The 27,374-nt window shown below is 42.5% G+C and overlaps 1 protein-coding gene across 1 annotated transcript in view; it reads right to left on the minus strand.

Moving 5' to 3' along the window:
* LOC144799365 (uncharacterized) overlaps nucleotides 1-26,516 on the minus strand; it is a 129,713-nt gene extending 103,197 nt beyond the window's left edge. Inside the window, exon 1 of the mRNA XM_078670632.1 lies at nucleotides 26,251-26,516. Coding sequence (XP_078526758.1) covers nucleotides 26,251-26,496 — 246 coding nt within the window. The 5' untranslated portion in view covers nucleotides 26,497-26,516. The remainder of the gene's footprint in view (nucleotides 1-26,250) is intronic.
* Between the last annotated feature and the right edge of the window lie 858 nt (nucleotides 26,517-27,374).

Below are 27,374 nucleotides of genomic sequence, written 5' to 3' on the forward strand. Positions count from 1 at the left end.
ACCCACAATAAGTTCACAAACGTATCCTTTTATTTTCAGCCATTAGGCTTTCAGGAAACATGAATACTATGTTAAAAAATGTTCTGTGGTTCTTGCAGCTTCATGTTTCATTATCGATCAGTCAACCATTAGCCTGTATGCATTTTCCATCACACTAATGTATGGATTTCGGATGTATGACGTTATAACGCATACTATTACTCCGCAGACCATTACAACGCGACTTTTACTCCGCATACCGTTACAACGCATAGCGCCTTGGGGCGCTGGATAGTGGTAAGTATAATTTTCTATTCCAACACCAGTCCCCGTGGACACTAGGGAAGGTGTTGGATAGAAAATTAAACTTATTCCCTATCCTACAGCGCCCCCCAGCGCAATGCGTTGTAACGGTATGCGGAGTAAAAGTCGCGTTGTAATGGTAGTGCGGAATAAAAAATGCGTTGTAACAGGTGTATACCATGGATTTCTCTTTTGTTTGTACACTACTGTGTAACTTTCAAATGGATCCGCACTGTGTTTCTTAAGTAAAAAACTGCCTGTGATGCTACAGTTAGTCTCAAGTAGTGACATAAATCTGTTTTCATGTGTACCCATATATTTAAAAACAATATGTGTCATTTTGAAAGCTAAGGACTGGACATCCTATTTTAATTTCATTTTATGGCACTTACGGCTACTTCCATCTCCCATTGCATTTCAATTCTTTCCTTTCTTATTATCAGTGCAGCTTTCTTTTTCCAGGTAATGCTAGATATAAAAAATTAAATACTGGGCGTCTCTTGATTTGCCTTTCTGTATCCCATTTCATGTGTTTTGTAGATTTTAGTTTAAACACAAACACAGCACTCTCTCTCACACTCGATTTAATTTAGGATCTTTATTCGGTTTGAGATAAGACCATAAAAAAGTGCAAATAACAGTTCACAAACCACAGAGGAAGGGTCCTTGTCATATCCATGTTACATCTGACATACAGACTTCAAAATATCACAGGGTGCATTGAAAATATTTTAAAATTCTTAGGTAAAAGATGTCAATATAAAATACAAAATGCAAAGTGTGTAACCTAAGGTAGCGAATTGCAAACAGTAGAAACAGAATAAAAACAGGATTTCACACGGGTCCTAACATGTTTCTATGCGCATCGACCATAACCAAACAACAGTATAGACTAGCATTTGCAAAACATGGAGCCAGCCAATTCATTATAATGTGCAAATGCAATTTGGTGAGTTGAGTTCAGATCAAACCACTAGAGGATCACAAAGTGCCAGTGCAGTTTAGTGCGTTGATGTAGGGATGAGATCAGCAGGTAGTAAATTGAGGTGACTCCTGGTTTGCCACAACACTCTGTAAAAACAAAAACCTCTCTCTAGTTTTGGCTAAGATAATAAAAAAGAAAGTTGCAACCCACCTGAACATCCCTCTGGGACCATCACGGTGCCACTATGAGCCGTGAGCTGGATCATGCTGGTGCCTTCCCAGGGATGGGACAATATGGCTAGCCGACCAAACTGTTGCCCGACAGGTGGAGAAGTGTGGCTCAATGGTTAGAGCGGCAGACCCTGATGCAGAGGTCTAGCCTGGGACCAGGGTTCATTTCCCCGCCTCGTCGGGTCTTGGGCTCAAAATTCCACGGACCTGATAATTCTCGCCTCGGTGCCTATTCCAATCATGGAGTCCCACTCTGCAACTCTGGGCAATAGCTTGCTTAATCTCCACAACGGCCCCCACAACGCTAAGGATGCCTGGCCTCCACCTTGGGGGTACCCAGGAGTGGACACCTCACAGGGAAAGCCAGGATGGGTTCCACAGCGGTATTCGTACAAGCGCCTTGAGACCCTTGCGGGTGAGTAGTGCGCTATACAAGTATCAATTTACAATTTACAATTACAGTGGGGCACTAAACCCTCAGTGGAAGTAGATAAAGGTTTGGTCCATCAGGAAGTCACATAAAAATATCAGAAGAGGGGGTTGATGCGGGTAATTACTATGTTTCCTAGCGGATTAGATCTTCCATATAAAGGTGGCAACATTAAAACTAATATAAGTGCCCTCCAGAGAATATAGGTATATCAATTATATTTAGAATTTATGATACTATTAGCTAAAAACAAAGGTTTTGAATAGAGTTTCCAATGGACATTTGACAGCTGCCTCAAGCCATTGTTTCATTTTCGAGAAAACCACCAAAACTATACCCAATCTTAGTTGTGTCAAGACAAATCGATGTTTGATGTTAGATGTAAATATTAGGTATATTTGGAGGCCCTCAGTTCATGGTACAGCAATTTATCTGACCACTGGCAGCTTGATACTGTCATTGGCACCTCTGGCATCAGCCATTTTTTGTATAATGAAAGTTTTAATTCCCTCTTACTATAGGATGTCATGCTGTCAGGTTAATTCAACGATAGAGGTCTGTTCATTTGGGCTACCTGTCTGGACATATACAAGAGCCACTGGACTCTGTTCATTATTTACGCTTATGCAATTCCTTATAATAGCTTTGGTGAAACAGGTCTCTTGATTACTCCAGAAAGAATGCCAGAGCTGGACGGGCCTAATGGCTAAGATATCTTCCAGATGGTGTATGACCAGTTCTAAAGACTGGTGTAGATTGTGATGTGGCAAGCAGACGGTGAAGAAATATATTCTCTTGTGTTTCAGTCAGTCAAAAATCTTTATTCGGCTGAGTATCAGCCATAAAAGAATACATCATAAAAACGACATTTCAAAGAAATTGACACAATAAAATGTAACCGACATAATCAGTGCACAAAGAATCATTTTCCAACAATATTCCGGAGCCGTACAGCTGAGGAAATGTACTTATAAATCATCGGACAAATGAATTCATCATTTAAAAGAAGTAAGTTGTGTATTGCGGACCGACATTTTCTTATATTTAAAAGTCTTAACAATGGTTTTAAAAAGCACGTCTTAGGTTAATATAAAGTTTGCAGAAAAACATAAAGTGCAATGTGCTCTTGTGTCTGTAGAATGGTAGATTCTGTGAAGCCCAATAACCATCTCCCATATGAAGCTGCAGATACACATTTAGCTCTATAAATTGTGCCTATCTTCCAAATTGGCTTAAATCCTAACTTAGTGGCAAAGCTACAAATGCCCTCGTAGGCACGTGTCAACTTTAGAGTGTTGTTTTTGATGTGCTTGGACCACGAGCCATTAGAGCTGAAGAGAATACCCAGTTAAGAGAAGGAAGTGACCGTTTCGATTGGTGTGCCATTGACTTGGCGAGCACGTGATTTGCAAGCACCTTTCCCACAGTTCATCGTGCAGGTTTTCTTCAAATTAATTTGGAGGTCCCTGCCCTCCACAAAGTCCTCTAAACAGTCCATCAGTCTCACTCTCATGCTTATCTTTTCAGAATTGTCTGAAGATTCTGTACAATTTTATGATTTTTTTAAAAATTTGGATTAAATATGCTTAATTGAGTCATTTTGTTTTTGTGCAGGGTTAAATTCCAATGCCTGTTCCAACACGTGTTTGCACAGAGATTGCAATTACTAAGGGCCTGATTACGAGTTGGTTGGTGTATTCCGATTCTGTTTACTCACGGGTCGGAATTACTAGTTTAGTGTTATTTAACGTTCCAATAATTATCCGATGTGCTAAATAACTCAACCTTCGTTACATTTTGGCAGGTCACACCTGACGAAATTTAACCCCTTCCGTGCTCATGACGGCCCCGGCCTTCATGAGTCATGGTGGGCGTGTGCACACGACAGCTGGGGGCCGCCTTAGCCACGCCCGCAATTGGAATGTTGAGCACCGCGGCGGAATTTGCGCCACAGCCAAGGTGTTAACATAGCTATAGCATACGGTATTTACTATATCATGCAGATTTTGGTGAGTTACACACCATAATCCACATGTTATTCCACAAACTCATAATAGGTGCTATTTATCGCATAACGTACCCCTTGGTATTGTTATTTTTAAGGTGCAATAAATAGCACCTATACTTGTAATCAAGCCTTTGGTGTGTGATAATGATCACACCCTCTGAGTGTTCCCTGATAAATTCCAGCAGGTCAAAGCTGCCGATATTTAGTGGAGAACAAAATGACCGGTATTTACAAGTAAATGCGGATTTTAATGCAATATGCACCAAAATCTACATGTTATTGCCTGAAAACTTGCAATCAGATTATATTTATCGCACCCGATAAATTCCGACTCTGTGGAGTCGTACTTTATGAGGAGTGATAAATATCACACCCTTAACAAGTCCGCTCGTAATGAGGGTCTTTGTCTAAGAGTCAAAGGGGCATAGTACCAAGCAAAAGCGATAATTATCGCTATTGCTTGGTTAGAGACAAACTTTTACCGCTGAGCTGCGGCGATTTTTATCGCAGATAAACCTTGGTATTACCAAGGTTTATCGCAAATGCGATAAAAAACGGCCGCAATGCATGAATATCGCTGAAAAGTCAGCGATATTCATGCATTACCGAGCTAATGCTCTTAGCCATGTTATCCACCTCCCATTGGATAACATGGCTAAGAACTGCTCAGGGCAGGTGTTAGCTTTTGGAGATATTTGCGCTTCGCGCGAATATCTACAAAAGTTGGTAATAGGAGATATCGATGTTAGCGACTGTTTCCAGTCGCTAACATCTTGGCAGCCCACTTTGCATGTCATTAGTGATAAATATCACTGACATGCAAAGTGGGGCCCAAGATGGTCGCTATCTCCTACTAGCTGTCGCTAACTGGTGTTAGCGTCAGCTAGGTAATAGGGAGATCATTTTATCTCCGCTTTCTTGGCTTTTAAAGCCAAAAAAGCGGAGATAAACCCCCTTGATAATATGCCCCAAAGTGACTCATTGAATCTGGTGTTCACAACTTATTTTCGAGCAGAATGAAGTCATTAGACATGTCCACGGTCATGTGAATCAGATGAGAGCATAGATTTGTGGTGGAAGAGGGAAGGGTGGTGAATATTGCTACAAAAACAGGAACATCTTTTCCCTGCACTTTTAAATAACTCGGTCAGATTCACAATGCTGAACATGCATCAGTGGCATAGCCAGGGTGTCAAAGGCAAGGAAAATGGACTGCTGCCCAACCTGGCCAGAAATAAAATAAACTTGAAATATAATTGGGGAATAGTGAGTCCCTCACAACCCTGGCCACTGGTGTTGGTGCACCTGCTGCACTATTAATACATGCACCCCAGCTCACAATGTCAAGTTCCTCAATTTGTCTGCCTTTCCTTCTCTCTTTCTCCATCCCGCTCATTTCCTTTCTCCCTTTCACGCTCACTTCCCTTTCTGTGTCACTCTTTTCCCTTCTTCTTCTGTCTCTCACATGACACTTCTCTCCCAGGCAACCTTATTTCTGGCACTTTTCTCTTACTCTTCTCTTGCACCTTATGCTTGTACTCATCTCCTTTCTTTATTGCTATCATTTTCTCATTTTGTCACTTTTAAACCTTTTCTGTTTTCTTTTATCCTCTGTTTTGCTGTGCTTCCCTTCCCTTCCCCTTCCCCTTCTCGATGTACTAAGATGAAACACTACCGGCATGTTAATGAAATACACTTTTTTAAATTTTGTAGAGACTTTACCATATTTTTCAAGTTTGATGCAAAATGTCTTAAGAAATTAATGTGTTCCCAAAGTTAAATGGCGCCAGGCACCTTATTTGCTTCTTTTATTTTAATGCAGTTATTGTGTAAATAAACAATTGTCTTTTTATTTCACATCTTTCTGAAAGTTAGTGCTCTCTCAAGTAAACAGCGGCCCAGTACCGTCATTCAGCAGGGGGCCGCATCAGGCCTGTGAGGCTCCGGCCCACTGGGCGTACTTTGGATATCACTGCTTTCAGGGTTCGTCTAACTCACTGATGCTTAAAGTACGGCCCGGGGGCCGCATGCGGCCCACCTGACCTTAACATGCGGCCCCCGGTCAACAGCAGCACTGGGCTGTTGTTTACTTGACTCAGCACTATTATTTAAAAAACTTAAATAAACAGGCAAGTACTTGTTTAATGGTTTATTAAAGTTAAAGAAAGGAAGCAACTAGGGTGTCTTGCACCCCTCAACTTTAGGATCATCTTCGTATTTAAATGAATCTTGCAAGAAAAGTGTACAAATTTGATAAAGTCTCCCCACAATTCAAAAAGTGTATTTCGTTAACATGCAAAACTGTTTCACCTTAGTACATCAGATTCTCAGTGCATTGAACATTTTTTTTTAGAAACATTCAATTTTCCCTGCACCCTGATAACAATGGCAATAGTCAACTAAGACTCAAGGCGGTTGTTATAAGCACTCCTTGTAAATGTAAATTGATACTTGTATAGCGCACTACTCACCCGCAAGGGTCTCAAGGCGCTTGTACAAATACCGCTGTGGAACCCATCCTGGCTTTCCCTGTGAGGTGTCCACTCCTGGGTGGAGGCCAGGCCAGGCATCCTTAGCGTTGTGGGGGCCGTTGTGGAGATTAAGCAAGCTATTGCCCAGAGTTGCAGAGTGGGACTCCATGATTGGAATAGGCACTGAGGCGAGAATTATCAGGTCCGTGGAATTTTTGAGCCCAAGACCCGCCGAGGTGGGGAATTGAACCCTGGTCCTGGGCTAGACTTCTGCATCAGGGTCTGCCGCTCTAACCATTGAGCCACACTTCTCCTCCATTGAGCCACACTTCTCCTGGGTGGGTTCCTGGGTTACTTTTGTGCATGAACATTATAGTTTATTAAATCAAACACAGGAGAAGGTTTTATACAGTGCACATTCTGAATTAATGTATTTCGAGGTCCTCTTAAATGTGATAATAAAGAGAAATGAGGGAAAGTGTAATAAAAAAATTGAATAAGATCAGACAATTTGGTTAAGTGGGGAAGCCGGGATTAAACCCAGGTTTTCTGGTTTCACGTTTTGCAGTTCAGCCACTAGATGTATATGGTTCACTTCCCTACAACCATCTTACAGCCAACCTCTATGCTGTCATCAGAATGCGCTCAAATCACATACCAAACTTTTTGGCCCCTGGGAAAATGTTTGCTAGAACCCATGGTCTAACTTATTTTGAAACCAATGCTTTGCTGTCAATTATTCACCTAAACTTTTGTCAGCTTTGACAAATCACCTACCTCTGCCTCAAATATTTCTAGGGTTTGTCACGCATTCTTTGATATCTTTTGGCACACAGCTACAGGTACCAGGAAGTGTTCCGTTCTGTTTGTTTACAAGAGACATGGCAAGCGTCCAAAAATTTGTTACAGCCGCGTAATCGCCCCACCGTCCTCAGATTTGAAAAGATCACTTTTCGCAACATAGGAATGGAGTTTTCATGCCTTGTGCAACATTGTTCCAGGTGATATGTATGTATAATACCTAGGTGTGTGTCTGATATTTTGGTAGGAAAATTAGGAGTTGTTTTTCGTTGATTTATTGGTCTACATAGATTTGCAGAAAATGTGCTGGGAAAGTGAGAGATGGCTGAAAACAGGAAGTGAGCAGATAGAAAAAAAAAATCATTAGCACCTACCATCCCAGACGCCGATCAAAGGTTTTCTGGGTAGCAATTGTTTTAAAATTCTCGCCACTCTGCCAAGATTCCAGATATCTCATATTTTGCTGTCCCTAATTTGAATTTTTGAAAACATTTTTCTGTACTTATGCATAGTTCTTTTTTCTTAACTTGGTATTTAACAAGATTAATTTTAAAATAAAGTTTAAACGAGATTATCTCCATATTTACTTAACTGTGATATATACTTTCACAAGCCTGTAGGATTTTAGTGCTTAGAGAAACCATATACAAGAAAACAATAAGCTCCCTCATCTCGAGCCATTTGAATTGTCCTGTAAATCTGTAAACCTTAAAATGTCTTTAGGGAATTTTACCATTTTTTAACTCCCTTTGCTCTCAGTGTGAAAACGCTGAGGGACACTGAAGAACTCCAATTTCTATATTTAAAAAAATAATAATAATACAAGTGTTTTACCATTTGTATTTAATTGTTAAAATCACGAAAAAAGAAAACGTAGAGACTAACTTACAGTAGTGCCCGGCATGGCTCGAGCGTGAGGGGACGGTCGCAGGGTCGCGTGGGGAGGTGGGGTCACGGGGAAGGGGGGAAGGGGGGTCAATAATAATAAAAAATAAAACCTACCTTTCTGCCAGCCCGGGTCCCGCATCTTCACTGATCCTGTTTTCCTGCATCCGGCAGGAACAGGAAGCAAGCATCCTCCCTCATTTCCCCTAAGCCAATCACAATGTTCCAGTGGAGCGTTGTGATTGGTCGGGACACCGCCCACCCATTGGCTGTAGGGGATGGCATGTTCTTCATGTAGGCTGCAGCCTGCATGGAGAAGTGCAGAGTGCACATGACTGGTTTGGGTGGTCCGAGAGGACCGCCAAACCTGTCGTGTGCACTCAGGAGTGGGCAAACCACTCCTGCCCTGCCCGGGCAGCTAACCCCACCCACCCGCCCGCAACGCAGAAAGAAACATAAAATGGTAATAATGAAAAGTTATTACCATTTTATGTTTTAGCTTTCTCGCACTACGAGTAAGCAGTGGGGCGGCGTGCCTCCGCCCTAGTGGAGGAGCCACCCCTGCCAACTCATGGCACAGTACAGGTAAAAATCACCATAAAGTTTAACCAAATGTCTATTGCATCATCCCATTCGCCAGAGCAGAAAATGTCTGCCTCCTGAAGCCAACCAATGCCAAAACCATCGCCAGGTCGCGATGGAGTCGAAAGACCATTCACCTACGTTGAGAAGCTTGAGTTCCTACTCGAAAACCCCCATTGCCATAGGAAACCCACAGGTCCCCAGTTTATCGTCCCCTCCCCTGACGGTGAGCACGAACTGGGCATCATCCACACACAAGTAAACTTCAAGGCCCATTCCAAGCAGAAGATGAGGTAGATGTTTATTCATAGGATGGAGTCAGTATCCCTGCAGGGGTCACCAAGAGACTAGCTGGATCCCTGGGGGTGATAGGCCCAAATGCATTCATGATTGACGTCAAATGTCGCTGATAGGCTGAATGACTGGCACTGGCAACGTCTACCATCAATCAAAGATCGTTCAGAACACTGGAAATTAATATTTATTTATCTGAACAATTAACATTTTAATCAGAAATGTCACATGTCCAAATTCTAATTCTCACGCAAACAGAAGTTAGCTTAAGGATCTGTATTACTACATGTGCGGTTCTCCAATGATAGATACAGGAAGGTAAAACTTTCTGAAATTTATATGGAATTCCTTGTTAAAAATCAGAATAAGGGAGAGTGGTAGGAGGAGAGTTTTTGGTTGGATGTTTTTGGGTTATTGTTTTCTGGGGTTGGTCATCTATCTATTGACACAGCTTGTAGCAGCAATTACAGAAGGACTTCCAAAGTTGTATGTTTTATGATTGTTTGAAAAGCAATAGAAACATTTGAACATAAAATTGAGAATAAGACGTGTTCTTCACACCCAGTCCATATAAAAACTACAGGGCAACGGTATTTAACAGATGTGGTAAACACCACAATCTATTCCACACAATTTGGAATCAGAGCCAACAGTGTAAATTGAACATCTAGCAGTTGTGGGTGACTATATAGAGTTGGAAGTGTGCTGTGATGGCTTTTGGGTGCTGAACAAAATATGACATTCCAACAGGTATCCTGGTACTACAAACAATATAGTGCCTTAGCATCCCGGCCTGGATGAAAACCAGCCTGGAGAGGGACCAGTAAGTGTTTAAATGAGCAACAACCAGGACCTACAATTTATTGGCTGAAAACAGGAGGAGGAAGCTTGGACGAAACTGGAGGATTTATTGAAGGTGGAGCATAGAAAGTTTTAGCCGAATGGCAACAATTCCTGAATTCAGAGAGAGCTATCTACATACTGCAAAAGCACAGGACTGCCGGCTTTTTTGGCAACACTGCAGGAGCTAGCTACATGCACAAGTCTGTATTATGCTTTTGTGGGTACTAATTGCATAAGCCACTCTTATCAACCCCCCTTCATTGTGCAACAGATCTGTCTTGTGCAAGCAGAGGGCCGGAGTGTGTGCCAAAGACAAAAGTGGCTTTATATCAGATGATCTATTCACTGGCCTGTGCTATGTCCAGAGAAACTAGGACTAGAGTGAGTGAGTGAGTGAATGAGGGAGTGAGTGATTGAGTGAGGGAGTAATACAGAGTGAATGGGAAAGAGAAAGTACTCAGTTAGTGACTATGTGTGTAAATGCCTTTATGAGAAAGTGAGTGGGTGAGAGTGTGAACGAGTGAGTGAATGAGCGAGCAGGTGGGTGAGTGAGTGAGTGAGTGAAAAATTCTTCAATAATTTCAAATACATTTTTTTTGCCTTCCTCTTTCAAGGTTTGGAAATATGTAAGCAAGAACAAACAGTCATTACAAACAAATAATATCATTGTAAAATTCAAGCTCAGTATTCCCCCCTGATCTATTCCTCTTATCATACGTAAATGCAACAGCTAAATGTACTACACAAACCGTAATTTAAAAAACAATCAATGCAAGTTAAACTAACATGAGTTCCGCCAAGTGCCACGCGTCAAGTTTCAAGTTCAAGTTTATTTTATTTGCTTTGGTACTCCACTGAGGACCACAAATATTATACAAATAAGATTCAATTACTACAATGTTTAAAACTTCTCATGTTAGTACAAAGATAAAAAAGGTTTTAAAAATGTATAAAATTTATAACATACTAGTTTATTCGGGGGAGATTTACATGTAATAATCAGTTCCTTTACGGTGGTAATATGGCATCTGACATATATGGGGTACAGATGTTTTGCCCTTGCCGCTACTACTTTTGGATTGGGACAGGTGAACAGTAGATGCTCTAAGTCTTGCTCCCCGCGATTTCATAGGCTGCATAATGTGGTTTCGTTTGGATGCCATTTCGCTGTTATAGTTTGGACGGGTAAAATGCCCAGCCGAAGCAGAATGATTGATCTCCTGGCGCCATGCGTGAGATTAAAATCTATATATTTCTGTGTTTTCTTAAGCACCACTGTTTCCGTAATGTTTTTATATAAAGTTAATTTGGCGCAATGCAAGGAGTCAAGTTCAAAGCTAAGTTTTGGGGTATAGCATTTCAGAAAACGTTTCAATTGAGATGGTGTCCAAGTTAGCAGCAGGTTGACATTAATATCCGCCAGTTTAAAGGCAATAGACATGTTTTTGAAGAATACCTGTTTCGATGAGTCGGAGTCAAAGGTCTCTGCTTTGAGCAGGGAGCGAAGAGTCCCATCCTTCGCATGTAGCAGGTTGTATGCCCACCTAATCACGTTGGCGATACCTTTAGAGTAAGAGCTCGTGAGTGAGAGTTCAAGGCGGAGAGCTTGTACTGGGATAGATTGTGATACCTTTAACATTCTCCTTAGTATTTTTCCTTCTTTTAGGTCCAGGAATGACCACTGTTTGATTGGAATATATTCCAAGGCGTATGATAGAACTGAAGGTATCTTCACACTGTAGACTTTTAGCAGGGAGGAGAAGTGTCTATTGCCAGAGGCCGCGTATAACCTTTGCAGAGCTCCTGCATGTACCTCAGATTTCCTGGACAGGTTTAGAAGCTGTTGATTGTTTTTTAGAGACTTAGTAAGATCCTTCCCAGGTAGGTGTAGTCCTCAACCTCTTCAACTTTTTCGTCGCCCAGTCTCCAACAGTATTTGCTGCTTTTTTTCCTCCCTGAAAAAGAGACTATTTTTGTTTTGGTTAAATTAGGAATTCATTTTTTTTTCCTGGGTATACTTATACAGGGCATCCAGAACGCTTTGCAGACCAAAGGGGGTTAAGTCCAGTACTATAATATCATCTGCATATAGTAGGGCATGTATATTTTGAGCTGCTACCTTTGGTGGGAAGCTTCGCACTTGTTGTAGACGCTGAGGCAGATCACTGAGATATAATGAGAACAGCAAGGGGGCAAGGAGACATCCTTGCTTGAGTCCATTTGGCGTAGGGATCGGGTTGGTCAGGCCCTTTTCCCTCCCCATTTGAACTTGACACCAGGTGTCTGTGTGCAGGGCAATTATAATTCGTAGTAACTGTTCTGGGATTCCTAATTTCCTCAGTTTATTCCATAGCAATGCTCTGTCCACTCGGTCGAACGCTGTTGTAAAATCAATAAATGATGCATACACAGGCTGGGATTTAACTACCACATATTTGTCAAGGATAGTTTGCAGCATCGCGATATTATCTATGACTGAGTGCTTTGGCCTGAAGCCTGCTTGGTAGAGCGGAATCAGTCCCAGTGAAAATGCCCACTTTTTAAGTTGGTCCAGGACCTCTGCAGCAAAGATCTTTCCTGTGGTGTCCAATAGCGCTATTTGTCTATAATTGCCAGGTTGGTGCCACGCGTCTGAAGTTAAACTAAAATACATGTTAGTTAGCTTGTTTGGTCACATTTAGCTGCTAGTCAGTACAGTCTCACACATGGGCATTTGCAGCACTTGCCCTCCTGCCAGACTCAGGACAGCGCATAGTGGGAGACAGGTGTGAGATATGCTTCACAAGACCACCAGTCCAGCCCGGCCTGATACCTGGGAATGGGTTCTACGGTCACCCCGCTCCTACTGCTGTCTCCCTCCTGCCCCAACCGCACCCTCTCTCTACAATACAATACAATACAATACAATATGTTTTTATTGTTGAATTATTAAAAATCCTTACAATAAGAAAAGTAAGATTAGCCAATGTTTGCATCACAAATTACATTAAAAAACAAGAGAGTATCAAAATTAAAAGTATTAAAGACCCTCTCTCTAGACTCCTGGGAGGTCACAACGGTTTAGGAGTCCAGTTGGGTTCAATTCTAGAAGATTGATCATGAGCTTGCTAGATGTCCGATAGATGAGTTAGCATAAACTATGGAATTTGTCGAGCACAGAAGAACTGAGCTGCAGCCGACATCACAGCTATTGGATGCACATAGTAGAAGATAGGCTGCTGAAAAACTGTGCAAAAAGATTTGAAAGAAAGAATGTTGTCATAATCTTTTGAAAAAGTGTGTTTCTCTTTTTCTGTGTGCATAATTCCTCGCCCCACCCTTCCTCCCTGGGGTTGCCCCACCATCAATGTGGCCCTCGGACACACCCCAGACTGTACTTTTTGGCCCCCTGAAAAAAGTTTGTCAGTACCCATGGTCTAAGCATTGTATTTTGTACCGTAAGGGTATCCTTCCAACAACACCTATGCTAGACTCACACAGACTCCTTTGCACTGTGGTGTTACAGTGTGTGCATGGCGCTCCGCAGCCTGATTGTGTCTGCCAGCACTAGGGAGAGCAGGATAGTGCACATCTCTGTATATATGGCTTTTTTCGGTCCCTGTCACGCAACACAATGCACCAACTCTGAGTTGCTGCGCTGCGTTGCGTGACAGTGGTAAATCTGGACTGTAGCTTTCTCCGAAGAGATGGGTCTCCAGCTGCTGGTTTGCATTGCAGAAGGATTGGGTTGGGACAGTTGTGATGTTGTTAGGTTGGGACAGTTGTGATGTTGTTAATGATGCTGTTCAAGATCTTGACGGTACAAAAGGGGGTGGTGATGGACGGAGCATCTGAACCAATCAAACACTCACCCCCAGTCAACAGATCTGGGTTTAATCCATCGCCGTTCTTTAGCCCACTCTGCCACCCCAGTTCAGACATGGCCATATGCAAATCAGTCTGACCCTGTGCCTCATGGGAACAGTCCAGCCGGAACTGCCAAGCCATGCCTTCCCTGGACCGGAAACAAGCTTCCAAGGACCGGTTTCTGGCATTCAAGCCGTCTTCAGCCCGGCTTGCTTGAATCCAGTGGCAAAGTGAGCAAGGGACTCACGTCTGAGCATACCCTGCCACACTTATGGCGGCCAAAGCGATACAAAAGGGGGTGGTGATGGACGGAGCATCTGAACCAATCAAACACTCACACCCAGTCAAAAGATCTGGGTTTGATCCATCACCGTTCTTTAGCCCACTCTGCCACCCCAGTTCAGACATGGCTATATGCAAATCAGACTGACCCTGTGCCTCATGGGAACAGTCCAGCCCCAACTGCCAAGCCATGCCTTCCCTGAACCGGAAACAAGCTTCCTAGGACCGGTTTCTGGCATTTCAGCCGTCTTCAGCCCGGCTTGCTTGAATCCAGTGGCAAAGTGAGCAAGGGACTCACGTCTGAGCATACCCTGCCAGATCTTGACAGCATGAATACAGATGCTCTGTCTTTTGGTTTTTAAAATTGTCTCTTTTGTTTACAGTTTTTTGTTTGCCATCAGGCAATATCTTGTATCTTGTGGTGGTGCTGCACATTTGATTGGTTAACTCCTCTGCCAGGTGTGGAGGAGTGTGGCCTCTCCTGAAGACATTAAAGGTGTGGAGGGGTGTGATAGACTTGACTTCCTTAGGCCTTTGCTGAGACCTAGAGCCACAGGCAGGGGAGACAGTGTGGAGTCAGAGATGCTGCAGAGCAGGGTGTTGCCTCCATCTTTGGGTATTTTGGTGACTGGTTTCACCCAGGTACTGAAGCACCAATGAATTGGTGTACACGTATTTCTTGTGAAGTCTGCTGGGAAAACAATACATTCTTCTGTGAAAGTATTATTATGCACTTATGTGTGCACTGTGGCTTGCAGTGGACTTCTGAGAAGTGGTGTGAAAAAGTACTAATTTATCCTCGGGCCCATTTCCATTTTAGATGTCAGCTGAGGGGCCATGTCGGGGGGGGGGGTGGGGGGGATGGCGTCTAAGGACTTCACAGCTCCTCTCTGTTGGTGAGTAATGCACTCCTTACTCTAGAGAAGACTTTCACTTCCTCCTCTGAAGTAAAACCGCGTTGTGGGAATTTCCATGTAGTATTTATTAAATTGCCAAAGAGGCAGCAAGAGATTGGTAGATTTATGACACCTGGGATAAAAAATAGGGGAGGACTAGTACATTTGTAGCACACAGGGCAACACACTTGACTTGGGTGGGAAACTCCTGTTTTTTGTTGTTGTTGTTGTTTTTTTTGAGAGAAGGTTGTTTTATTTTAACTTGGACTCATTTTTAAAGGTCTCTGATTCAATGCAAGTTAATGAGGAAATTAAATTGACAGATTCTGCTTCTCAATCTTCCTCTTATCTGTTCCCAAATGTTAGCATGTGGGTAAAAACAAAACACCATGTGAGGCTGACAAATCAAAATTGAGCGGAGAGATCTGAAGTCAGTATTAGTGTGGGAATTGTTTGTAGTGATCAAACCATACATTTTGAAGTCTTTGGCCTTGCTCATCCCTCATCTTCCAGACATATGCAAAGGAGACCCTTACCACGCTGGAACCAGGAGTGGCTCGCCCTCATTATGAATGGACCGGGATCCTAAAAGGGCCAGTATCAGTAATTACTGACCCCATCTTGATTACAAGTCCCATGAGTACACCAGGGGTTAGGAGTGGTTTGCCAATGCACTTTGCATGTTGGCCTACTGTTTGGGTGAAATACCGCAGAAAATAGAGAATAACCACCAAATTAATGGGCATAGTTATAAAAAAAATGTTAGAGCGCGGAGCTGCACCAAATTTGGCAGCGCCGCGCTCCGACATTTACACAATGCAGGGATGCGCTGTATACACAAGAATACTGTGCAACCCTGTGTTTTCCCTAGCGCTGGCACAAAGCAAAAACTTACTAGCGCCAGTGCAGGCACCCTGCCGTCATGTTGCAAGTGTGCCTGCGCTGCAGGGACGATTGTTTATGTGCAAGAAATTGCACATAAACAATAATGGAAATTTGCACCTTCTATAAGTGCTGCACATTAAAAAAGAAAAAAAGTTGCAGAAATTAATAATTTCTCCTCGTATCGCCATGCTAAGACCAGGTATTCCATGGCATTCATTTTTGCCGCTGCCTCAGCCTTGTAAATCTGGGACAGCGTAAAAAAGCAATGGTGTGTCGGTGGAAAGGTGCATATTTACAAGGATGTGTTAAGCCACGCAGAGTGGCTTCACACCACCTTGTAAATATGGAAAATGGCGCTGCGCCATCGGAGCGTCAAAAAAAGTGACACTCCGGTAGCGGTGAGGGCTTGTCAATATGTCTCTAAATGCAGTAGTTGTGGTTTTTGTTTTAATTCCTCATTATTCAAGATACCATCAGGGTCCATCTCACAATCCCCAGTAACCTTTGAACTGACCTTCAGGATTTCCTCTTATCAAACCGCAAAAATGGTTGCGAATTTAAGGAAAAGATCAATCTTGCACTTTCGTCCTGTGATGTTTTTGCTCAAAGCGAAGCCGTATTCCTATTTCTGTTTCGATGGTCCAATGCCCTTGTCTTTAGAGAACATCGGTTTTGGGCCTTCGACATTTCTATGGTGAAATATTTATCTCTCCCTACGATTCGTGATCGATTCACTCCTTCCACCGCTTAGAAGCCATGGTTTCCTTCTATCTGTACAACCAACACCAGTTCACTCACATGGACCACACCTCCAGGTCCCAGACGATCTTGATCAATCTCTAGGGTACGCCTGAAATCCCACCACCGTGGCAGGCTTTTCCTTTTCCCCCACATGAAAAACTATTTCCCAAGATGAGCAACAACTTTTGTGGTTGTCTGATCCCCTTTCCTACCTGGTAAGCACGTTTCTCCTGCCCCTTCCAGGGGTGTGCATATACTCCAGCCTTGGAACAGTAACTCCTAGCCCCTGTGAGTATATTTACTAATGCAAAAAGATACATGTAAAGTCTTTAACAACAGTAAAAAAAAAATCTTTTGTGCAACAAAGAGACTATTGCAAACTCAAGATGCTTGATTGTGCAACTGTGATTTAAGAGATGGACTACAGAATATATACTTGCAAGAACAATATTCCAATGGTTGATGACAAAGATGGGAAGTTCTCTTAAAGGCAAGAAAAAAACCTGACAGACATTTATGCTGGGTTCTTGCAGGGCACGCCCATTGAGGGTCAGATGTACTAACATTTGATGCGTGCCACACAGCTACCAAAGTTGCTGCGCTTCGTGAAACGGAAAGAGCAGGACTGCGCCATATCTATAAAGATATGGTAATATTATGCTTTTCCCAAGCGGTGACACACAATTAATCCACCTTGTGCCACTCACACACCTTTGCACCATAGTGGGTGTGATGTCTTACCTAGGTTTTGTACCAGAAGGGTACCATTCTAGTACAAAATATTGCACCTAGGCAAACAGTAAAACTTTGTATGTGTGCTGTATAGTGCAGTACATAAGCAAAGTTTGAAACAATTGGAGAAACAAGCTTTTCTCCTGCTTGGGGCTTGCATCAAGTAGAAATATTTCTTCAGATGACGGAAGGCGCACTCATTCAAATATAAACAAGAAATCTTCTTTAGTCCAAATGTTAAATTCTTTATTGTGGCAATTATGCCAAACAAGCTGCACAGCCAACGCGTTTTGTTCCTAGGTGGAACTTCGTCAGGGCAAATGATTTAAAGAGGGGTATCCCAAAGATAAGTGGAACAGCAGATTAGAGTATGCAGTCAACCAATCGTGTCCCGATTACCGGGGCAAGTGAGCGCCGTTCCACGGTGTCCCACAATTATTGGGGATAAGCTGTTCACCAAGTAATTCCAACCACAGTGGAAGGAGTTTGGTCACACACGGTAGTGTGCCCCTGGCACAAGGATGATTCCAAGGCTACGTTTTTTGTTCCAGACAGAAACGATAAAGATGTACAAAGGGCCCTTGAATTCGTCAACCGCTTTGCACGCTGTACACTTAAGACTCGGCGGCGGCTCCCGGGATAATAACGAGGAGATGGCGACTCGTTATCCCTTATTTTATATCATGCCTTGTTTAATATTAATGAATGCATATGCTATAATGCCAAAATGTTTTATTAATTCTCATCAATGATTCACTGATTTTATCAAATAATAATTTTTTCATGAAATTAAAATGTACTTTACGTGCTAAAACAGTTGTTTATCTTTATTAATTGTGGTTGATTTGCCAGCTTATATGTGCTAGACTGCATACTCTAATCTGCTGTTCCACTTATCTTTGGGATACCCCTCTTTAAATCATTTGCCCTGACGAAGTTCCGCCTACGAACAAAACGCGTTGGCTGTGCAACTTGTTTGGCATAATTGCCACAATAAAGAATTTACCATTTGGACTAAAGAAGATTTCTTGTTTATATTTGAATGAGTGCGCCTTCCGTCATCTGAAGAAATGTGTTGACCGTTTTTGTGCCTTGTGGCGACGGGCACGGGAAGTGTGCTGCACCGGATCTACATTTATCATACTTGTGTTGTGGTTGTGCTGAACCTTGGTCAGGTCGTCTGTTTCGTAATTTATGATCAAGTAGAAATATGTTCAGGTACAAAGCCCAGTCTACAAATGCAAAAAAAAAGCAGATGGAGCTTTTCATCAAAAATCTTAGCTGGTATGATGAGAGTGCCCATGTACCACCCTTAGGACACCCCATTAACACAAAGCAGTGCGCACGAGCACATAGCTCTACTTGATGTTACGTTAGGCAATCTTCCGATGCAAATAAAGTATTACAATGGAAAGTAAAAGCAAGTCAAAACTTTGTGCTAGATTGCAACAATACTGGTGTCTTTCAACTCGTGCAAAGTATCCATACATGTAGCTCAATGTGTTTTGGACTTAAGTTGTGCCTTCCCACTTTTCCACCCCCACCCACAGGGCTAACTGTGCTGGAATCAGCAGTGCATCTTAAAGAAGCATAAGCTGAAAGGGACAGCTCAAAAGAAGCAATGCAGGTATCTTAAGCCCACATTTATTAACACTTTGCACCAGTTTGTCGTCCAAAAGTATTAATGCAAGGTGTTGTGGTGAAATTTACTTTCAAACCCAAATCATGATTTGTTTAGCAACACTGTGTAAGGTAACTAAAAGATGCTCTATGCGAAACGTTGCACTATGTATCAATGCGTTGGCGCATGGCAGCCTAATTCGTGCTAGCCCCGAAAGAGGTGGAAAATTACGCCATTTTTATTCGTCAGAGTGCTTTTGCACACTGCTCCATTTCATCCAAGGTAGTGCATCAACTTTGTTTGCAGTGCTGTCTGAAAGGTTTGTATATCTGTCCATAATTGTGCATACACTTGTGGTGCTACAGGCTGCCCCTGTTGTATGTCTAGTCTTTGTGTAGTACGTCGTGTTTCCAGGGCATACAGAGTCCTCACAGATATGAAAGGATGTGGTCAAGCTGCAAGTATCAATCTGTGGCTTGTGACTGCACTAACCAGGTCAACGCTGACTTGTGCATAAGCACCGAGCCCCATCAGCATACCTAGACAGGCACCTGTGGTAAACGCTATCCGGCCTTACTCAAGCAGTGCTTAGTGCTTACAATGCACTTCCTCCTTTCCTTAAAAACAGTGATCTGTCATTTTACTGCCTTAAACCAGCTATCTAACACTACATGCTACACTAGTGTACAGAACGTTTGCAGATTCTGGAATACGTTGTTTAGCAATACGTAACCATTGTCAAAGACGGACAGCTCAGTAAGCCATAGTTATCAATTCCCAGTGCTTTAAATGGAAAAATAGAAGTGCAAGTACTCTGTGGCAGAGTACCTGCTTGTTTCTGAGAAGTGCCGGTACTCTCCAATTAAAGGTATTGAATTTCTCTTGAAAAGTGCCGGTACTCTCCTCCTCAAAAAAAAAAGTGCCGGTACTCTGTACCGGACAGTACCGGCCCATTTAAAGCACTATAAATTCCTGATTTAATGACAGAGGTGACAGCCTCTTCCAGCTCACGATTAGCAATACTTTACCTTTCTCAAAGGAATTATCCATAAAACTATAATTACCGATAACTGATTTAGTCGAAGACGTAACAGAATCTCCCGATCATGGTTACCAATACTTAAAACTCTACAGGACCATAATCATCAATCAAGCAGTATTTGTAGAGCGCTGCTTATCACCTGTAGGGTATCCCGGCAATGTGCTGCGGGTATTAGTCAAAGAGCCAGGTTTTGAGTCCCTTCCTGAAGTCTGTTAGCGATGTTGGTGTACAGAGGTGGAGGGGGGTGCTCCAGGACTTGGCAGTGAGGTGGGAGAAGGAGTATCCTCCAGTGCGGCAAATTAAGCTGTATATGTGCGTGGGCGAGGTCGGTGGAGTGGAGGATTCTAGGTGGTAGGAGGAAGTTCAGGCAGTGGTTCATGTAGACAGGTCCTTGGTCGTAGAGGGCTTTATAGGGGTGGGTCAGTAGCTTGAATTGGCATCTCTTCTGGATGGGGAGCCAGTGGAGGTCTTTCAGGTGCTGGGTGATGTGGGTTCTCTTGGGCAGGTTGAAGATCAAGCTGGCTGCAGAGTTCTGGTCTGTCTGGAGTCTTCTCATGAGTTCAGTGGTGGTGCCTGCATAGATTGTATTGCCGTCGTCCAGCCGGCTGGTGATGAAGGCCTGTGACACCATTTTCCTGGTGTTGGTGGTAGCCACTTGAAGATTCAGCGGGGCATGCAGAGCATGTGGAAGCAGGCTGAAGAGACAGCGTTGACCTGATGCTTCATGGAGAGTTCGCTGTCCAGGATGATACAGAGGTTGCAGGCATGGTCTTTCGAAGTGGTGGTGGGACAGAGTTGCGATGCCCACCAGGAGTCATGCCACAGGGAGGTGTCTGCTGAAGTTCAGTACTTCTGTTTTCTCTGTGTTGAACTTCAGGCAGTTGTTCTTCATCAAGGCCGAGACATTCTTCATACAGTTGTGGAAGTTGGTCTTTGTCATGGTGGGGTCCGCTGAGAGGGAGAGGACGAGTTGGGTGTCATCGGTGTAGGAGAAGATGTTGATGTCGTGGGTTCTGACGATGAATCATTAATACCTGATTCAATGACCAGAGTAACTTTCCGAATTCACAGTTATCGATGCTTGACCATTCCCGAAGGAATCCTCTATAAGAGTTATTAACAATACCTTAGCATTGTCACAGGTTGAATGTTCCATAGATATCCATCCCTAACCAATCACAGAGGCGATGGATTCTCCCAGCGCTCACAGTAATTGATGCTTGATCATTCTCAAAGAAATCCTCTGTAAGACCATAGTTATCAACACTTGTTTCAACCACAGAGGTGACAGACTCTACTGCTCACTGTTATCAACACTTGAACATTGTCACAGGTAGAATGCCCCATAAAACCATGATTATTAATATCTGTTTCAATCAGAGTGGTAACAGGCTCTCTAAGCTATCGATACTTGACCATTCTCAAATAAATGCTCCAAAAGACCATATTTATCCGTTACTGATTCAATGAATTGTGTTACAATTCTCCCATCTTAGGTCTACGAATATTTAGACCATATTCAGAGATGACAGGCCTTCTTACACGCTGATTAGAAATACCTGGTCGTTATGACGAGACAACATCTTGAAACAAAGTTATAAACATACAGATTAATGCATTTGTAATACCAAAATAAATATATGCATTAATACTTTATTTCATCAACGGTGGTCTCTAACACAAATATCACTGTGTCGTCTTATAAATATTCCATTCCATTCCGCATTTAATTCCGGGGTTGCTCCGCTAACTCTTTTTATAAGCTGGTAATTCCTAGGCATGCACGCCAGACCTCTGATTGCTCCTACATCCATACAGGGAAGTTTTGAATGTATGTATGATCACTCTTTCTATTTCCAGAATTTGTATTAAAAAATGCCCAGCTCATATCGTGCAATATATAGCAAATTTAGCATTTTTGTGTTTGCTTGCTTGAATACATTTGGCATCTCATTTCGCCCAAATCATAGGGTTGAGGAAGTGGCTTTGCAGAAAGTTTCTATGACTCCTGATTACATCACAGGAGGTCATATCTCACACCCACTAATACTCAATTTGAACTGTGACGAATTCAGAGAAAGTGGGTCATGCATACTTGGAGCCCGGTGCACGGCGATGTATGATTTTTAAAAAATAAAGTGCAGATCATTGCGTTATAGCCGTTTACCTGGCTAGAGATGCTTTTTTAGAAACAATCTTCATACACCTGACTGTGGACTGAAGACCACTCGCCTGTCTCGGAACAGTCGGTCACACAAAGCAAAGATATTTAGAGGATCCAAAACATTGTATTTTCGCATCACCCAATGTGAATATCAAAATAGACTCTTAAGAAATCTCCAATAACCAAAAACAACCAACACAACCAACCTTTGTGGAACATTCAATGCTGCTGATGCTGGTGACAAAAAGTGGCTAGTAAAACCCAGCCGCTAAAGCTGGAAAATCATAAAGGAAAAATTACTTTTTGAAGATAAGTAGCCAGCTTGTTTGAATTTTGGGTTGTAAAAAACATGCCACAAGATAACAAATGATACCCGACGAATACCTAAAATGCACCACAAGTGAAGGTTAAGCTGCTTATAATGAAGCCTTGTGCAAAAATAGAAAATGCTTTGTGGCCTCCTTACAATTTCATCAAATGCACTATACCTACTGTCTATACATTTTCCCTTCCAATAAAAGCTGACCAGATCATAGTACGCCCAGGCTATATTTCTTTTTCCCAAAGCGTACTCTAGGGTAAACTCAGTGCTAATATGATTTTTCAATAATTTGCAATATTTTTTTGTGTTTTCATGTACTTTTTGCATGCAAGAGACGTGTTTGAGTCGAAAATGTCAGGTATGAACCGAGAACTTTCGACAACATTAGAATAAGATCTTATCCCTAAGGAGATGAGGGTTCTAAATTCAGACAGGAAAACACATTTTTATATTTCTCAGTTCATTAGTAATCATTAATTTCCAGTTAATTCATGTACACCATCACTAAAACAAATGAAAATCTTAGACATTGGACCCTATTCCATACACATTACTTTACCTCGATTCAAAATTGAATACATTATTTGTTGTAGGGCTCCTTGTAAAGGCTACAAATACTAAATCACAAGTGATTTAATTTTACGTTTACGAAGTGTGAAAAGTCCCAAAGGTGTCCTGGCACTAGGATTCCAAAAGCTTATGCAGGGCATTATATTTATCTATTGAAAAAAGCCAGGTCTTTAATTATTTCCTTTGAAACGAGAGGATCTGCAGCCCATCTTTGGGAAAGGGAGTGAAGTTCAATAACTTAGCCAATAGTAGAAAATTACAACCCATCCGACCTGTCTACAAGACCATGTCTGGAACACCTAAGGCATTGGAAAGAGCTTGGTGACTATTAATAAGGCTTTAAAAGGCTGTCTGTTCTCCTTATGCAGCCAATGCAGTTGTCCCAAAAGATGTGACAAAAGGGCAGCTTTAAGAAAGACATAAGATCAATGACAACCATGTAAATAAACTAAAGGAAAGAACATTCTATACAGATTAAAAAGAAGAAAACCGGTGGAAGAGACACGATTGTTCCACGGTGTATAGTAAGATCGCTGAACAGTAAAAAACACCAGGTTTATGACCTTAGAAACCAGGGACGTACATTGCCCCCAGTTTTTGGTCTAGGTTCTCGGAAGACCCGCAAGGATCAAAATCTCACCTTTATCAAATTTTGTCCCAAAAACTGGCTAACATGAACATTTCTGAGCTTCCCGCATTATAATTTGAAGGTCCTGGTAATTATCAGCACTTTTTCCCACATTAAATTTCAGCAGTAGTGACCTGATTAAATTTACTCAGGCGTTGCAGACTTTATCGCATGTGGTAAACTCAGCACTGGATGCAGTTGTAAAAGTATTTTATTGCATGAATAATTACTTCACAGGTCACTCGTAATCAGGGCCTGAGAGAATTGCCAAGAGCACAGATGACAACGAAGAATTGAGATCTAGCAGTATTGATTCATAAATTTCCCTTTGTACACAATCTTGGTACTACCCTTGTTTTTACGTGTCGATTGATGACGGCAAGTGCATACAGATTCACTGTGTACCTACGTTTAATGCTTGAAAATTTACAGGCAACCGTCTCTATGGATATCACCTATATAAAGCAAACATCTCATCAAATGTTTACAATCTCCAGTGGCAAATGAATACAATATTACAGTAAACATGCCAAGAATACTTGTTGCCGTATGTGAGCCATGCAGTCACAATCCACACTATTTTTTGTATTTTAAGTTTTATTGAAGTTGTATTTTTTTACATCAAATTTGGCGACCCAGATAACCTGTACTTTTGACAACCAAGTAGCTTGCCCACATGGGCGGCTCATCCCTGCCACAAGGGTGAGGAACTGGTACCTGACTACAAATGTTTGTAAAATCCTCAGCATTCTTCGTTAACAGGGCAAACCTGCCCTTAATAATCATTTTGAAATATCATAGTCTGCTACACTTTAACGTGATCTATGAATGGAGGTGGTGTCTTAAATTGATATTAAGTGGGGGCTCAGTGACTTTCAGATTTTTTTTACTGAGTTGACATGGAAATACTAGCCAGGTCGCAACCTTACGCAGGTTCCAAGAAATATATGAAGTACTAAATTCTGATTGCGTCCTCGTCTATGTGATATTCTGCCTAAATGTGCCCCCTGAATATCGAATCAACAATATCAATGGCACAAAACATTGAAAACAAAATATCAACAGGTAAGTCTAGATTTTCCATGCCTAAATCTAAATATATGCACCTACACAGTACATATACCTTCAAGGTACATAGATGTGGAGTTAGGAATAGTAAATCTAAAAATGCGTATATCTTTCAATATGTTGTCACTATATTCTGTCGTGGATATACAAGTGCCTTGGGTGTGAAAAGACGGGGCACCCCTGAATGAGTTTCCTAAATCAGGGCGGAAAAACAGTATTTGCAAATAAACATTTAGGAAATGGTTAAAAAAGTGGACCTATACTATATAATAACAATATGTGACCGAAAAAATTATTATTATTCCAAAATATAATTTTGTATTATAGATATTCTGATATATATATATTTTTTTTATATTATTTATATTTTATATAACATTGTGGTTCGGAAATAAATAGACAATAAAGTGCATACAAAATACAAAGTGAAGACTACAACCAAATATATGACATATTGTAGAGTTGATACAAATGTTTTGCCAACAACATGATTATGGATAAAGTGTACAGAATCAAGATAAAATAGACCAATTCACATTTTTTACAAAATATCCAAAAGAACAAGTGGCTAACAATTTTTAAATCTATGCGCGTTTCGGCCAGGGCGCCTTCTTCAGGTAGCCATGAATCTGACATACACATGTGCCTTGATAATGTTGGTGTTGATATTAAGTAGTACAATCCACAGATCAGAGCGCTTGCTCACTGCACTGGCGTAACAAAACTTGAGGGAACCCCCCCTGCAAAGAACATGTAGGGGCCCCCATCTATACTCACTCAGGAGCTCTCGGGCCAGGGTACTGTGCTGAGTTGGCCCCCTGAAACTCGCCCCTGCACTGCGGGGACTGTGGGGGCCTTTGTTATGCCACTGGCTCAGAGTACCGTTATCTTCAGGACCCGTTTTTTTTACTCAGAAGTAACAAGTCCAGATGTTGCCTCAGCCTCACCCCATCTCGTGGCTACTTCTGAGAAGGAGACATGGCGGGTCACTTTCTGCGTCTCGCGCCGGCAGGGAAGGGCCACGGAGATCCGCTACAACGGAGGTCCAAATTATGAGGCAGGGCAGATCCAATTATGCAGCAATTAAAGGCCAATTATGCGGAATAATGTGGCACATTCTGTGGCAGTGTTATTTTGCTATTCTCCCTTTTAAGCATTGACTGGCTAGAGATTTAATCTCATTAGTACCAGTTAAAAAACATGAACACAGTAATAAACAACTGAATGGTGACCAGTTAATCTTTGCAAACGGTCTGCCTCTGCGCTGCGCAGTCTGTGCTCCTTTCTTGTTATAACTTTTGATCTAGAATTTTTTTAATTAAATCTGTAAATTGTGCAATAGGGGGCGGATTATGTGTCATGAGCTAGAAATCGATAATTATGCGGAAGGAACCCCAGTTGAAGAGCTACGTAATCCTAGTTGCCTTCATGCCAGGCTAATCCTAAACAGGTGCAGTTCCTGCCAAAAGTTTGGACTTTCCCGAAGTGCGCGCATCACACCAAAGCTGGCTCGTCCCTTGTGAATGTATAAAAACAGTCGAAACTTCCCAGAAGTACCTTCCAATATGCAGCATTTTTTCCAGTTAATCAATCTATACACTTAGACATCATTTCTACATACATACACCCGCTGTTCACATAAACATCTGTTCTTGAGAAGCGCCTCGCACGCCCAGCGTTGTCGAGGCGCTGTCAGACCTACCATGGCGGGAGAGCGGCAGCCCGGTGCCCGGTGCCCCCGACGCTGCCCCGGCTCGGCGTCCTCTCGGCGTGGGGCGGTGCGGAGCGGCTCTCCCTCGGTGCGCCTCCCTGGAGTGGTGGAAGCGAGACTGCGGCGGGTGCTCACCGCGGCCCGGCATTGTGCAACTTCCGGAGTCACCAGCCTGCCTGCTCGGAGGCAGTGTGACTGGGTGGAGGGGGTGGTGGCACAGAGCTCCCCGGCTGGCATCCGAGAGCACCTGTTCCGCATTCGGTGGTGCCAGGCCCGTGCGGTTGGCACAAGAAGTCCTGCAATGCCACCATGGGGCTGTCTCGGAGCCAGCCACTGGGCACCGACTCATGCCACCCGGCCGCCTGCTAGATTAGGGGTTCTCTCACAGGTGGGGGTTTCCCTCCATGTTTTCCTTCACCTGTTGCCTGTTTTTATTTACTCAATGTTGAGTATTTTTATTAGGGGTTCTCTCGCAGGTGGGGGTTTCCCTCCATGTTTTCCTTTACCTGTTGCCTCTTTTTTTATTTTTTTATTTCAGTATTTTTTTATTGAAAGAAAAGAGTTTTGTATATACAAGGTACATTATACTATTAGGGGGTTCTCTCACAGGTGGGGATTTCCCCCCAAAATGTTTTCCTTCACCTGTTGCCTGTTTTTATTTACTCAATTGTAAGTATTTTTATTTATCACCTCGGAGATTGCTGGACAGGGAGGACAGCTTTTGGTTTCCTCTTTGCACTTTTAGAAGATCAACACATGTGCTGATGTTTCAGAATATATCAGAATTAGTACAGCTGAAGCCCATTTTTTGTCATTTTGAAGTGTGGGGGAAACAAATATTTCAATAGGGTCAAAACACATCAAATACTCCAGGTGATGACATTTGCACATATCGTTTGTGTGCAGTTACACAGTATTTCGGTGCCATAAATGGTCATTTCAATTGAAAATGTGTTGCCGGCACTATGCCCTTCCACGCTATGTCACACCACACCATTCTACGCCAAGCCACTGCACTCTACGACATCCTCCACTCTACGACACTCTACAACACGCCAGGCCACTTGACTCCACACCACTCCAATCTATGTCACTCAATCCACCACAGCATGCCA

The sequence above is a fragment of the Lissotriton helveticus genome, chromosome 12 (assembly GCF_964261635.1).
Source record: "Lissotriton helveticus chromosome 12, aLisHel1.1, whole genome shotgun sequence".
In the NCBI taxonomy this organism is placed as follows: Eukaryota; Metazoa; Chordata; class Amphibia; order Caudata; family Salamandridae; genus Lissotriton; species Lissotriton helveticus.